Source organism: Pelodiscus sinensis, chromosome 1, assembly GCF_049634645.1.
Source record: "Pelodiscus sinensis isolate JC-2024 chromosome 1, ASM4963464v1, whole genome shotgun sequence".
NCBI classification, from domain to species: Eukaryota; Metazoa; Chordata; order Testudines; family Trionychidae; genus Pelodiscus; species Pelodiscus sinensis.
This window is the reverse complement of record NC_134711.1, coordinates 4,318,456-4,334,649: the sequence shown is the minus strand read 5'-3', so window position 1 is coordinate 4,334,649 and position 16,194 is coordinate 4,318,456. Positions and strand designations below refer to the sequence as shown.

Genomic DNA, 16,194 nt, shown 5'->3' with positions numbered 1-16,194 from the left:
CAGTTGTCCAATAGGACCTTCGTATCCCAGAAAAGGAGAATTGTAGTGACCTGCCTGGAGAGGGCCAAGCCACGAAGAGGAAGGAGTCTGAGTTGCAGAGCAAGAGAGGGAGAGGTGGCAACGCACATGAAGCAGCAGCAGAAGAGGGTGTAGGACCTGGAATGTGCCAATTCCCAGAGAGGCCAAGGGGAGGTGCTTGAGAGGTGGGCAGGATCCTGTGGCAGTCTCTTTGAGGAGAAGCAGATGAGAAGAGAGAGGAGCAGAGTTTAGTAGGGTTATAGTGCCCCCCAAAGGGTCTGCAGTGTGACAGTGAGCCCCAGTGAGTGCTGCTGTGAGGCTCTGTGCTGGCCAGTTGTTCTAAATACTCGAGATCTGCTGTGCTCCTCTGTTTTCTTCTACCACATTGGCTCACATGAAGGCTATATCAACCTAGGATCTGGTTCCCTTACAGAAATCCTCCTTTGCAAAAGGATTCTTAGAAAAGTTTATTTCCCACCCTCCGTAGCTTCCCCTCGCAGTGGAACATCCCTTAGGGATGTGCGTTTTTTCTGTGTTTTGTATCATGCTTGCCACCCGGGTATCAGAGCAGCTAAGAGCCTGAGAATAAATCATAGAAACATAGAACACTAGAACTGAAAGGGATCTCAAGAGGTCATCAAGTCCAGTTCTCTGCACTCACGGCAGGACCAAGCACTGTCTAGATCATCCCTGACAGGTGTCTGTCCAACCTGTTCTTAAATATCTCCAGTGATGGAGATTCCACAACCTCCCTAGGCAATTTATTCCAGTGTTTAACCACCCTGACAGGCAGGAAGTTTTTCCTAATGTCCAACCTAAACCTCCCTTGCTGCAATTTAAGCCCATTGCTTCTTGTCCTGTCCTCAGAGGCCAAGGAGAACAATTTACCCCCTTCTTCCTCTGGCACCCTTTTAGATACCTGGAAACCGCTCTCATTTACATAAACTGACATTTTTGTTGATGATTTGGTAGATGCTGGTGGTTTTTAAATCTGCCCCCATCCTGAAACGCGCTCTGAAAGTGAAACAGGCCATGATGCAGCTTTACGTGCTGAAGCTCTTGAAGATCCAGACCAAGTACCTTGGGCGCCAGTGGCGAAAGAGCAACATGAAAACGATGTCTGCCATTTACCAGAAAGTGCGGCACCGCATGAACGATGACTGGGCTTATGGCAACGGTGAGTGTTACCGGGAGAGAGCAACTTGTCTCGGGTCTTGGGTGAAGCTAGCGTGCTTTTAGTTTGACCTGCTGCTCCCTCTGGATCCTACAAAATTGATCTGGCTGTGGACTGCCCTGGCAGCTGTTCAGAAGCCGTAGGGCCTGTCACGGACTCACAGGTCAGGCCCACACTTGGCCCATCAGTCCCTGGGCGGAACCCCTTTTCACTGCAACAGCCCCTTCTTGGGGAGTCCACTCCAGTGCGATGGTCCCTTCTCGGGGAGTTCACTCTCTCCTGGGGGTCTGCCCCTCCGCCTCCAGGACAGTGCCTCTCTGGACTTTCAGCACGCCTGTCTCTGCCGTGAGTCCCCTTGGTGGGGGAGGGGTCTATTCCCTCTGGACATCCCAGGGCTTCCGCTCCCAGAGGGAATAATGCAACCCTGTTCTCTAGACCAGAGCAACTCTCAGCCAGCACAAAACAGGAAGGTTTATTGAGCTTGGAAAGTAGCAAAGGATCCCTCAGGCCTGTAGGCCTGGCCCCCCTCAGCCCTTACATCAGTCTCCCCTGCAGCAAGGTGGGCTCTGCCTGCTCTCTCACTGTTGAGCCTCCAAGATCCCCTACAGCTGCCTGAGATGACACCAAATGAAATTAATGGGTAGCAGGTTTAAAACTAATAAAAGAAAGTTCTTCTTCACACAGCGTGTAGTCAACCTGTGGAACTCCTTGCCAGAGGAGGCTGTGAAGGCTAGGACTATAACAGAGTTCAAAGAGAAGCTAGATAATTTCATGGAGGTTAGGTCCATAAAAGGCTATTAGCCAGGGGATAGAAATGGTGTCCCTGGCCTCTGTTTGTCAGAGGCTGGAGAAGGATGGCAGGAGACAAATCGCTTGATGATTTTGTCTTCAGTTCACCCCCTCTGGGGCACCTGGTGCTGGCCACTGTCGGCAGACAGGCTACTGGGCTAGATGGACCTTTGGTCTGACCCAGTACGGCCATTCTTATGTTCTTATGTCTCTCCCCTGTCGATTGTCTTCTATCCAGGTAAAAAGGGTGGTCGGGGCCCCTCTCTTTTCCGCATCCTCTCTTCTCCCCGGCTGAAACCAGCTGGACAGGTCTCCAAGGAGGTCTTTTCTCTGCAGCCCACTGTCCTCCCTCTGGCCAGCACCAGCTGTGCCCTCTGAGTTGGATCTCCTGGGCACCAGGTCACCAGTCACTGGAGTCTTCAGTTCTGTGCTACTCCCTGTAACAGCAAACTCCCTCTCCCCTTACTACATTAAACCAGTAACTCCCAGGGATACTGTGTGCCCTCCCTTCTGCATGGAACTCCCCTTTGAACCACCCAAAACTCCCACACTTCCTTTCAGGGCCATGCCTGATGTGCTTAAGATAGCACCACGTATCCACTCAGATCAAACTAAGAGCAGTGGCTCTTAGTTTCAGCACTACCTCAACTCGGCCTTCATTTGCACTTAGTACTTTGCAAATGTAAAAATTGCAGGTGCAGCTGAGATCATTGTATTCACCAAGTAACTGGCCGTGTCTGTAACCGTATCCAGTCTGCGGGTATAAACGTGGCCAGTGTGTGAAAATCTAACTAGCAGGGCCTGTAGGTTAGGCCTTTGAAATAAACGTAAGGGCTTCTACAGGCTACAATTTACAAGCTTGTATTTCAGTCTGTGGTCTGCATAGATGCCACCCCAGTGATATAGTTTCTTTTTGACCCCTGTATTTTTTGCAATGACAGCTGTGAGGAAGATTCTGACTAATACAATGATGCATGAACCTGTGGAATGCAGCTGACTGCATATACACTCAGTGCCCATACTGTGTGGTTAATTCAGTACAGTATTCTGAATCTTAGGCTTGGGTGAAGGGGAAAAAGGATCTACACACACTTCTTTGCCTTGACAGCTTGGCCTTAAAACTTGTATTGTATCCATGCTATTTAAAGCACCCAATGAGGATTAACCCAATCATAGAATCCTAAGTCTGGAAAGAGACCTCAGGAGGTCATTGAGTCCAACCCCCTGCCCAAAGCAGGACCAGCCCCAACGAAATCATCCCAGCCAGGGTTTTGTCAAGCCGGGACTTAAAAACCTCTAAGGATGGAGATTCCACCACCTCCCTAGGGAACCCATCCCAGTGCTTCCCCACCCTCCTAGGGAAACAGTTTTTCCTAATGTCCAACCTAGACCTCCCCCATTGTAACTTGAGACCATTGCTCCTCGTTCTGCCATCTGTCACCATTGAGAACAGTCTCTCTCCATCCTCTTTGGAACCTCCCTTCAGGGAGCTGAAGGCTGCTATCAAATCCCCCCTCGCTATTCTCTTCTGCAGACTAAATAAGACCAGATCCCTCAGCCTCTCCTTGTAAGTCATGTGCTCCAGCCCCCTAATCATTTTGGTTGCCCTCTGCTGGACCCTCTCCAATGCATCCATATCCATTCTGTAGTGGGGGACCTAGAACTGGACACAATACTGCAGATGTGTGACTACTGCAGTGCTGAATAAAGGGGAACAATCACTTCTCTAGATCTGCTGGAAATGCTCCTCCTAATGCACCCTAATATGCCATTAACCTTCTTGGCTACAAAGGCACACTAAGAACATAAGAATGGCCATAGTGGGTCAGACCAAAGGTCCATCCAGACCAGTACCCTGTCTGCCGACAGTGGCCAATGCCAGGTGTCCCAGAGGGAGTGAACCAAATAGGTAATGATCAAGCCATCTCTCTCCTGTCATCCATCTCCATCCTCTGACAAACAGAGGCTAGGGACACCATTCTTTACCCATACTGGCTAATAGCCATTTATGGACTTACCCTCCATGAATTTATCTAGTTCTCTTTTAAACCCTGTTATAGTCCTAGCCTTCACAACCTCCTCAGGCAAGGAGTTCCACAGATTGACTATGCGCTGTGTGAAGCAGAACTTCCTTTTATTTGTTTTAAACCTGCTACCCACTGTTGACTCATATACAGCGTCTCATCCACTGTAATCCCCAGGTCTTTTTCTGCAGAACTGCTACTTAACCAGCTGGCCAGGTGACACTGAAACTTTCCAAGGAATTCATATTGATGGGACGCTTCATCAAAACCCAATATTTAAGTTTTATGGGGGAGAGTATTAAATGGTTTATCAGTTATTTAAGCCTTCACGCTTTGCTTTTGAGAGCCAGAGCATACGTGTTGTGATGATTCAGGAGCACCAAAGGTAAAATTGATTAGTCTAGTTCCACTGTAGAGTTTAGTGAAATCCAAAAAGGAATCATATGGCACAGAAGTTTGACACTCTTTTATTTGGTTTTGACATGTGTCCCTTTTGGTTAATTGGCATAAAACTTTTCCTCTGCTTGCTCTTTGAAAAAAAAAAATCCAGTAGTCCTGTTGCACCTTAGAGCAGTGGTTCCCAGCCTGAGGTGGTTAGACCCTCAGTCTGTGGAAAGTTTAGGAAAGGCAAAGAAAAGTAAGGATCAGGCCCACTGCAGGACTGGGACTTTCTGCCAGGCGATTCTCACCTGGGGCTCATCGTTCGTGATCAGCCACATACACGCTGCCTCCCACCCTTGGGGTGGGATCTTAATATCCCTGGAGGCACCATCCCTCCTCCCGCTGTCAGATGCGCTGCCATTTTCACTCCAACCCTCTCGTGCTTCCAGTCCTGTGGTGGGCCTGATCCTTACTTTTCTTTTCTTTTTTTCTCCTCCAAGGCTCCGTGCCCAGCCAAGGGTAGAATGCCGGGGCAGGCGCTGCCTTTGGCCACGAGATCCCCCTTGCCATATGCTCCATGGATGGGCAGGAGATGGAGAGGGCAGGAGCTGAGGAAGCATCGTGGTCCAGGGGATCTTTGGGGGGGGTCCGTAAAATTTTAACAAATTGAAAAGGCGTCCATATGCTCAAAAAGGGTGGGAACCACTGCCTTAGAGACTAACAAATATCGATCGATCGATAGATAGTATCATGAGTTTTTTCATGGGCAAAACTCACTCTGAGTGAAGACAGTAGCAGGGATTCTTTTTATGGCAGATGACGTTCAGTTATTTCACACTTTTGGTTGTCCTAGGAGTTTTAGGCACTCGACACTCAAAACCAGAAGAAGCAGAGCACCTACAAAGTTTTTCTTAAAGCGAGGCCTTGCCTTTTTTTTAAACTAATTTACCAGCAACCATTAAGAATAATGAGCCGAAAACATGGATGTGAAGGATGATTTTTACAACTAGTGCAAGGAAAAGAATATGAGACTAGAGAGAGGATGATTTGTAGGAGATTGTGGTTGGATCTTTCTGTAGCATCCCATTATGCTCAGTGCTGCACTTTGGCTCTAGGGTCCTCTCTTTGCCCCACATTTTGCTCTCCTCTTGCACCATGGTTTACCCTTGCTTAAGAATCTAACAGAAAAGGGCATTTTGCCAGAATCCCAAATTCCCCCCAGCAAAAGAGATTTAAGCAACAACATAACATGATACTTAACATGGATCAGTGCTCAGCAAACATCACATCTACTTCAGGGAACCCTTCTACTCAACTTTGGAAGCCCTGGGGGCCACAGTGATACTCACAGCACATGCCGAGGGCCGCAACTTAAGTGCAGTTGCATATCCATGCAAATATATATGCAAATAGCTTCTTTCACACTGACGGGCACATGAATACAAAGATTAAGGCAAGACTACACAACACGTAGGTCCCATTTAAGTCAGTTCTGCTGATATTACTAAAACGTAATATTTACCCGATTTTCACCCACGTGACAGCACTTTTAATGAGCAATGACAGTCCAGGAATTTAACTACTAAAACCTATGTCAACAGAAGACCATTATATTGACTCGCCATTGTGGAGCGTGTTCCCAGTGGAGGCCATGTTCAAAGGATCCCACCTGTGAGCCATGTGTTGAGCCTAAATCCAAACCGCATCGCAGGCCACAAACAAACGGGCACGGGCCACATGCGGACTGTGGGCCACGTGTTGAGTACCCCTGCTCTACTTCCTTCTCAGTAACAACCCCTGATGTTTCATAACTTATAAATTTGCCTTATTTTCACCATTCGTGTTAAATTTTCCGTGCTTCATCTCTCTCAGCTGAGGGTTTGTTTTTAGATTTGTGTTGGGGTTTTTTTAGAATTTTTCAGCAAAAATGGTGTGTGTGTGGGGGGGGGGTCCTATAGAAAAATATTATGTGCTTATTTAATTAAAAGTGTATCATGATGCATACAGCTGTGGGAAGAATAATGGTTGTACAGGTAACCATAATTCTGGCACTACCTAATTTTTTGAATGCTTTACAACCATAGCATTATATCGTGTAAGAAGTATGTATCCATAGTGTGAACTTGTTTTGAATAATCTCTTGTGGCAACTGAGGTAAATCTGACCAGCATGGGGCTATAACTGTATGATGAGAGCACAATCCTTTACTCCTGTTAAAACCTCATCCCATGTCAGAGAAAAGGAATGGTTTTCTCATAATCTTGTGGGGGTGTTGTTTCTTCTCAAATGCAGATATTGACGCCAGACCATGGGATTTCCAAGCTGAAGAATGCACACTCAGAGCCAACATTGAAGCCTTTAATAGTCGGAGATATGATAAATCCCAGGACTCAGAGTTTGCACCGGTGGACAACTGCTTGCAGAGTGTGTTGGGGCAACGGCTGGAGCTCCCTGAGGATTTCCATTACTCCTATGAACTCTGGCTAGAGAGAGAGGTGTTTTCACAGCCAATCCGCTGGGAAGAGTTGCTACATTATCAGTGACAATGACAGAACTATGTGAACCAAATACCATCTCTGTAAGGCTCTGAGATGCCATTTCCCGGGGAAAGGAAAGGAGAAGTCGCTCTCTGACTGGGATGGTCTAAAGTCTGGCAAAAAAAAAAAAAAAACTCCCTTGTAAGAATTGCCTTTAAATACTCAAGACACCCTAAGCTGTGGTACCTATCTTTTAGAGATCTTCCCATTCCTCCAATTTTTAGAGACCATCTAATATAAATAGACCTGCACGTAGAGGTTGAGGGCCAAATTCTGATGTTACACTGGTGACACTCTAGAGCAGAGGTGGGCAATAACACAGCAGCGGTTCTCCAGGGTTAACCCCTGGTGGGCCACTGCTATATTTACCTGCATGGCCGCAGGTGTCGGCAATTGCAGCTCCCGTTAGCTGTGGATCGCTGTTCCCGGCCAATGGGAGCAGCATAGACTCAGACACCACTTCCTGCATCTCCCATTGGCCAGGAATGGCAATCCGCGGCCAACAGGAGCTGTGATCGCCAGTACCTGCAGCCGTGCAAGTAAATATACCAGAGGGAGCCCGCCAGGAGCTAACGCAGACAAACCGGATCCAGCTCGCGGACCGGTATTTGATCACCCCGATCTAGAATAAACTCGACTGGCATCAGTGGAGATTACTCTAGGTTCATACCAGTGTAATGGAAATCAGAATCTGGCTCTGAATATCCTAACTTTAGTGTTCATGTATGATAAGCTTGCTGTTTCTATACTGTGTTTCTATAAGTTTCTATACTGTCAAAGGTGTTTCTTTGCTTTGTCTGACTGCCTTGCACTGTACACACTTCAGGAAACTTTCCTTTATTTAACTTAGAACATCACGTGAGAGATGATTAAACATCCTGCTACCACCTAGATTAGACAGCCTAATACCTCAAAGATTGAAAGTAAACAATAACTGGGGGTATTTTTACCATTTCAGCAGAAGCTACAGCTTGAAAAAGCCAATGGAAATGAAACACCTTTTGCCTCTAGAGATGGAACCTCACTGCTGCGTCCTGTGTTGTACAACCAACGACTTTGGTTTCCAGAACTGGCAGTTTTGTATCTTTGACTACACCTGTGAATCCAACACTTTCTTCCATCACTACGTTCATTTAACTTTGTATGAAAGCAAAATTAACAGTAAGATATCTGTGATATCTACTCGTAGCTGTAGAGGAGTTAGATAGTCCGAGGTCTCTTCATAATATTTCAAAGAGTGTAGACTTCTTGACTAAACATTACCAGCCTAAACTGCAAAAGGTGCCATGTAAGAGATTCTTGTGTAGTATAGGTTCCTGGTTAATTTACAATGATTTTTTCCTTCTCTTTCTAGAACTGTGCAGAGAAGATACGGCAGCAGGGCCATTTTTATGAAGTGCGATTACTGTAACCTGTTAGATTCCAACTTAACTCTTTCCATTGCTTTGTGATACATCTAGCCCTGTAAGTGAAGGAAATGGCAAAGTCATGCTGAAAGTGACCCTTCTGACTTTTTGAGACAAAGGAATTTTAGTGTTGAGGGGCTATTTTTTGTACTCTATGGGAGGTGAGGGGGATAGCATTTGCTGAGCAGAGTATAATGAACTTTATTGCCTACAGCTTTGTGGTAGTGTGTGAGAATTTAGGTGAGAGATGGCTACAACTTGGAAAGTTTAGGGCTTAGTATAAATATTCAGGTATAGTCTCCCTTCATTTAAGCCTGTATTGGCTGGGTAAAACAACTGAGAGTTGCTTATGTGATTGAACAAAATAATTTTTCCAGTATATTAAAGTCAACGGCTAAGCCACTAAATGAGATTTGGCTCTTGGCATGGGGTATGCACTATAAAATCCATAACAGTCAGAGCTATATATGACCAGAATGGGTTTGTTGAAAGCAACATTCAAGGAATAGTAGCAGTGCCTAAATGCTGTGAGTTTTCCCGGTAGCGTCCATCAGCATTGAAGAGCCAAAGCCTTAGAACAATGGGTTTTTACCTTTTTGTTTGTTCTTTCTGAACACTGGAATTCAGCTTTTGTACGAACAACAGACGTTAGTATATTGCAGACTAAACTTTATCATTTTAGGCTGCCCTGGTTGCATCTCAAGTGGACGTATGATAAGCCCACAAATTTGTTACGTCAGCATCTGTGATCATTACTACGGAACTAGGCTGAGAATGGTTCTTAATGTGTTTTGTATAATAAAATATTTTTCAAAGAAATGGCAGTAGTAAATCTGTACACTTCTTGAATACGTTGTGTGAAAAATAAAGCAGAGTGACTTGTCCATTGTGTGCATTTCCTCAAATTAAAGTGTCAAAAGAAAAGTTCCTAATGTTCTTTGTATAAATTCAAGGCTTGTGCGGTCCTACTCTCAGCTTCCTGAACTCTTATCTCTCTGCTTCAGGTCAATGCTGACTGAACCTAACCACTTAAGCCACCATATCAGAAGCTCATATAACTGCACATCCACGAATGTGATCTATGCCATCAAGTGTCAGCCAGAGCTGCACTGGCCTTCTGCTACATTATGAAAGTTTTGGTGGTTTTTTAATGATATTTCTACCAAAACAAAGAAAGGAGCCAAAAATAATAGTTACTTACTGTAGGCGACCTTATACTGTCTGTGCCTTGAAAATAAGAATTCTCCCAATATTAGAGAATGAGATGGAGGCGTATTAATAAACTAGAAATTTGCTATGGATCCATTGGTCAGAGTGCTAACCTGGGTCTGCTCGACATCCTTGTGACCTTCTGTGTTCTTCAGTTACTTTTAAAAAGTGGGATAATGGTATTTCTCTACCTCATTTGGGTATTATGAAGATTAATAAAGATAGAGGCGCTCAGATATCATGGGAATAGAGGCCGCGTAAGTACCTCAGGTGAGTGGGAGTAGAAGTGAAATGCATTGCTACATGGCTGAAAGGGTCCTACAGTTCAAACTTAATCCACACTCCATGGTTTCTGTGCCTTCAGCCTATAAGTAGTGACTGACTTGTTGGGAGGCTCTTTTTATAGTCTTTCCCATGATCAGCGGGAAGGAAAATGTGCACATTATGTAGCTGGTTGGGCTACTTTGCCTTTGTTGTATTTTCTGTGACTCTAGTTCTGCTTCATTATGTTCTGCTTTGCATTGGATTTAGCAGTAATGCAAGTAACCTACGGGCTTGTATCCTGTACAACATTAGCTAGTATAAATCTTGAGGCCTATAATATCTAAACAAATAGGTTTTGTACAAACAAACAAGTGCCCAGGCAAGTTAAAATGTTCCCGAACAGGTTTCTGTGTGTTCATATTTAGAATGTCTGATTTGTGTCCATTAATTCTTTGTCATAGAGACTGTCCAGTTTGGCCAACATACATGGCAGAGGGGCATTGCTGGCACTTGATGGGATAAATCACATTGGTGGATGTGCAGTTATATGAGCTTCTGATATGGTGGCTTAAGTGGTTAGGTCCTATGATGATGATGCTTGTATAGATGTGTGGACAGTTGGCACTGGAGTTGATTGCAGGGGTGGATTCCTGGATGAGTATAATGGAGGTATGCTATGTGGTTGCTGGAAAGAATTTATTTGAGGTTAGAGGGTTGTCTGTAGTTGGGGATTGACCTGTCCCACAAGGCCTGTGAGAGTAAGGGGTCATTTTCCAGGACAGGTTGTAGGTTGTTAATAATGTGCTAGAGGGGATTAAGTTGGCGGCTGTAGATGATGACCAGTGGGGTTATCACAGAAACCTGCTGGGGAACATTGTAACTTGCCCAGGCACTCACTAATTGATCTAAAAGTGACTATATTATTACAAAGTAATTTAAAAAAGCAACTTGAGAGAGAAGCTGCAGAACTTGGTTTCATTTACAAGTTTGACATCTGGAATCAAGGTCTGAACAAAGACATGAACTGGATGGGCCACTACATTTCACACCCTAATGACACAAAAAGCTAAGCATCGGGTACTTATCATAGAATAATAGGACTGGAAGGGACCTCGAGAGGTCATCGAGTCCAGCCCCCCGCCCTCAAGGCAGGATCAAGCTCCTTCTACACCATCCCTGACAGATGTCTATCTAACCTGTTCTTAAATATCTCCAGAGAGGGAGATTCCACCACCTCCCTTGGCAATTTATTCCAATATTTGACCACCCTGACAGTTAGGAATTTTTTCCTAATGTCCAATCTAAACCTCCCCTGCTGCACTTTAAGCCCATTACTCCTTGTCCTGTCCTCAGAAACCAAGAGGAACAAATTTTCGCCTTCCTCCTTGTGACACCCTTTTAGATATTTGAAAACCGCTATCATGCCCCCCCTTAACCTTCTTTTTTCCAAACTAAACAAGCCCAGTTCATGAAGCCTGGCTTCATAGGTCATGTTCTCTAAACCTTTAATCATTCTTGTCGCTCTTCTCTGTACCCTTTCCAATTTCTCCACATCTTTCTTGAAATGTGGTGCCCAGAACTGGACACAGTACTCCAGCTGAGGCCTAACTAGTGCAGAGTAGAGCGGCAGAATGACTTCACGAGTTTTGCTTACAACACACCTGTTGATACAACCTAGAATCATATTTGCTTTTTTTGCAACAGCATCACACTGTTGACTCATATTCAACTTGTGGTCCACTATGACCCCTAGATCCCTTTCCGCCATGCTCCTTCCTAGACAGTCGCTTCCCATCTTGTATGTATGGAACTGATTGTTCCTTCCTAAGTGGAGCACTTTGCATTTCTCTTTATTAAACCTCATCCTGTTTACCTCTGACCATTTCTCTAACTTGCTAAGGTCATTTTGAATTATGTCCCTATCCTCCAAAGAAGTCGCAACCCCACCCAGTTTGGTATCATCTGCAAACTTAATAAGCGTACTCTCTATCCCAATATCTACATCCTTGATGAAGATATTGAACAGTACGGGTCCCAAAACAGACCCTTGAGGAACTCCACTTGTTATCCCTTTCCAGCAGGGTTTAGAACCGTTAACAACAACTCTCTGACTACGGTTATCCAGCCAATTATGCACCCACCTTATCGTGGCCCTATCTAAGTTATATTTGCCTAGTTTATCAATAAGAATATCATGCAAGACCGTATCAAATGCCTTACTAAAGTCTAGGTATATGACATCCACCGCTTCTCCCTTATCCACAAGGCTCGTTATCTTATCAAAGAAAGCTATCAGATTAGTTTGGCATGACTTGTTCTTCACAAACCCATGCTGGCTATTCCCTATCACTTTATTACCTTCCAAGTGTTTGCATAGGATTTCCTTAATTACCTGCTCCATTATCTTCCCTGGGACAGACGTTAAACTGACCGGTCTGTAGTTTCCTGGGTTGTTCTTATTCCCCTTTTTATAGATGGGCACAATATTTGCCCTTTTCCAGTCTTCTGGAATCTCCCCTGTCTGCCATGATTTTTCAAAGATCATAGCTAAAGGCTCAGATACCTCCTCTATCAGCTCCTTGAGTATCCTGGGATGCATTTCATCAGGACCTGGTGACTTGCTGACATCTAACTTTCCTAAGTGATTTTTAACTTGTTCTTTGTGTATCCTATCTTCTAAACTTACCCTCTCTCTGCTTGTATTCACTACGTTAGGCACACCTCCAGACTTCTCGGTGAAGACCGAAACAAAGAAGTCATTGAGCATCTCTGCCATTTCCAAGTTCCCTGTTACTGCTTCTCCCTCCTCACTAAGCAACTCTATGAGCTTTGCTCTATGAACTTTATAGTCCACTCTATGAGCTTTGTTTAGCATGGACACTCTACAATATTTTTCTCCATTGTTTTTCCTTCTCTTTCCCTCCCCATCCCCTCTTTTTCTCTATTTATTTGTACCCTGGACCCGTTAACTGCATCCAAAGAAGTGGGTTGTGCCCACGAAAGCTCATGATACCATCTACATTTTTTGTTAGTCTCTAAGGTGCTGCAGATCTATTTGTTGTTATTTAAGAGTAAGTTAGACCAGGGGTTGGCAACCTTTCTGAAGTGGTATGCCAAGATTTAACTTATTCATGGATCTGTGTGCTGGGCGGAAGACAGAGCAATGGGGAGCAGAAGCAGGCTCGGTATGGTGATCATATTGTCTGAACCAGCTGCAGCTGGGGAGAATGGTTTAATTTAAATTATGAAACAGATTAAGTGTTTTAACTTTCTCATTTTATTTATCAAACTTCATTTTAAATGAAGTAAAATATTATGTCCAACACAAAAGGTTTCGATTTTTTCTTCATTTATGGCAAGGGTAGGGAACTTTTTTTTGGTCAGGGGTCACTGACCCCAAAAAAATCAGTTGTGGACCACACAAGTGAGAAGCAAAAAAATTCCTCCAAAACCCCCCAACCCTCACTGATGTGGCCCCCAACTGAGACACCTCACTCCTCTGGAACTGCAGCTACATGGGGTGAGGGGAAGGGACAGGGAGGACTAAGGTTCAGGGTTTTCCATAGACCAGATTTACTTTTCTGGGGTTCCAAAGTTAGTTGATTTTTGGACCCCCTTAGGGTTACCAGGTAGCTTCAGAAAAAATACCTGACACACTTAATTGGGGTGGGAGGTGGGGGAGAGAAGGGACCAGCCGGGATGGGAGCAGGGCTGGCCGGGGCACATGCAGATCCCAGGGCGCTGCCCATCCAGTGCACAGTCCCGGCGAAGCATGAGCGAGTCTGGCTACAGCTCCACAACATGCTTGAACAGCGCTCAGGGGCACAGACAGGGCTTCTCCTCCTCCCCAAGGCATCACTCCTATGTCAGATGCAACCAAAGGCACCCAGCGCCGATTGCACCCCACCTCCCAGCCATTCCTCCCGTCCCCGTCAGGCTTCCGTGGGGCGTTCAGCCGGAAAATCAGAAAATACTGGACATTGCACGTGTCTGGTATTTTCTGAATTTTTTTACCAGAGGGCCCAAAAACTGGACTGTAAAGTTGAATACCAGACACCTGGCCACCCTAGACCTTCTTAGGCTCTGGGGTAGTGACAAAAATGGGAGGGGGTTTCAGTGTGCAATTGAGGGCTTCCAGGAGGCTAGGGATGGGTGTGCAGGATCTGGGAGAGAGGTGGGATGCAGAAGAGGGAGAGGTTGAGAGGTCTGGGTGGGAGCAAGGGAGGGTGCAGTGTGTGGCCAGGAGAGAGGGTTCAGGAGCAACAGTGGATGCAGGAGCAAGGTGGGGATAGATGTTTGGCCAGGCCCGGGGCAGGGTGTTTGGCAGGAGGGAGGGTTCAGGAACAAGGGAAGGTGTTGGAGCAAGCTGGGGGTGCAGTGTTTGATCAGGGGGAAGTGAGGGGCTTGGGATTGGGGGAGATCTGGGCATGAGAGGGGATGCTTACCCGGCTACGTGTCTCCTCGCAGCAATGGCCATGGCTTCACTGTTCCAGGCCTCCCCCGCCTCTGCTGCTGGGGCTACACGGTCCAGAGCTGGCCCCAGAAGGCCCACTGCCGCGGCCATTAGGGTTGCCAAGTGTCCGGTATTAAACTGGACAGTCCGGTATTTGGACTTTGTGTCTGGTAAACCAACTGAGAAAATACTGGACATAGAAATGTCCGGTATTTTCTCATTAAGGAATTTTTTCACTTTTCCTGGGCCTGGCTCGGTGCCTAACAGAAGCCCGCTTGGGACATGTGGCAATTAAAGGGTCCGCAACTGCATTTCGGCCCATCCTCCTGAATCCCTTGTCCCCCAGGTCTCCCTGGTTACTCCCCGGCGCTTTTTTGTTTGTTTGTTTTTGCTCTACAAATTTTCTCTGGAGTTTTTTTGGTTTGGTTTGGTTTGGTTTGGCGTCCTTGCAGTTTGGGGCCGGCCCTTGAGGCTAGAGGCACTGCTGCCACATGGTCCTGAGATGGCCCTGGATCACGTGCCTGCGGTAGTGATGCCTTTGGGGCCGGCCAAGACTCCATGGCCGCAGCAATGGCACCTCTGATCCCGGCCAAGGCGCCGCTTAGCAGCGGAGAGCTCCCCAGCAGCTGCACGGGGAAGGAGAGGCAGGGCTGAGCTCCCTCCCAGGTGCCTTGCCAGAGGATGCTGTGAAGATTAGGACTTTAACAGAGTTCAAAAAAGAGCTAGATAAATTCATGGAGGTTGAGTCCATCAATGACTATTAGCCATGATGGGTAGGAATGGTGTCACTAGCCTTTGTTTGTCTGGAAATGGATGACAGGAGAGGGATCATGTGATGATTAGCTGTTGTGTTCACTCCCCTTGAGGCATCTGGCATTGGCCATTGTCGGCAGACAGGATACTGAGCAAGATGGACCTTTGGTCTGACCCAGTGTGGCCATTGTTATGTTTTTATGCCACTAAAAATTGGCTTGTGTGTGATAAGTGGCACATATGCCGTAGGTTGTCGACCCCTGAGTTAGACAACATCTGTCAGAGAGGGTTTTATTCATCCAGTGAAAGCAGGGGACTGGACTAGATAATCTCTCGAAGTCTCTCCCAATTCTATAATTCCATGATTCTCATTGAAGGAAATCCAGGAAGCCAAAACACTGTTTGTGGGAATGTTGCTTTCAGTGAATGACTCCGGGGAAGTTGGAAACAATCCCCGAACACCATCAAAACCCAATCCTTTAAGTGCAACAGGTACAGTGACTTAAATTATGCTAGCAGTGTGGCTGCCCCAGCTTCAATTGAAGTGAGGCAGGCAACTGGGAGACTAAACATGAAAATGAGCAGCTAGCTGTGGTGGGCAAGACAGGTGCATTAATATAGTTTATTGGCCCACCCTCTGCTGGTGAAAGTGACAAGCTTTCCAGATCTGAAGAGCACTTCTTTGGGTTACCTTTAGGGCCCAGCTTGGGTCTCCAGTACTTATCAGGGGTCTGGGAGCTGGGGCCTGACTCAGATCACTGAAAACCAAGGATTTTTCCTCATTATTGTAATGAAAACTGGATGGGGGTTTGCATGATTCCCTGGCGCTGAGGAGGAGCGTGCTGACCAGCCCCTGCACATTAGTTACTGATAGGCGGACCGTACATCGTGGATTTGCCAAGACAGTCCTGATTTTAAATCTTCTGTCCCTTTGTCCCCATAAAGCACTGAAATCTCCCAGAAGTCCCCTGCTCAGTGCTTCTATATTGTTGCCTTTTCCCAGTCCAGCGCTAAAAATTTCCCAACTCTGATAAAAAATTCCCAGATTATTTTTTATATATTATAACGGCTATTTTATGTATCGTTAATTCATTGGTTTTAGTATTTTTATTTTGATCTATATATAATTATTAACTTGAAATATATGGCAATAATTTTGGTGATTACATGATGCTCCCTATAATTA

At 45.8% G+C, this 16,194-nt stretch overlaps 1 protein-coding gene across 1 annotated transcript in view; it reads left to right on the top strand.

The window, feature by feature from the left end:
* Window positions 1–9,252, top strand: part of STRIP2 (striatin interacting protein 2) — a 74,312-nt gene extending 65,060 nt beyond the window's left edge. The window contains exons 20-21 of the mRNA XM_075925402.1: window positions 991–1,195; window positions 6,679–9,252. Coding sequence (XP_075781517.1) covers window positions 991–1,195; window positions 6,679–6,929 — 456 coding nt within the window. The 3' untranslated portion in view covers window positions 6,930–9,252. The remainder of the gene's footprint in view (window positions 1–990; window positions 1,196–6,678) is intronic.
* Window positions 9,253–16,194: the final 6,942 nt, after the last annotated feature.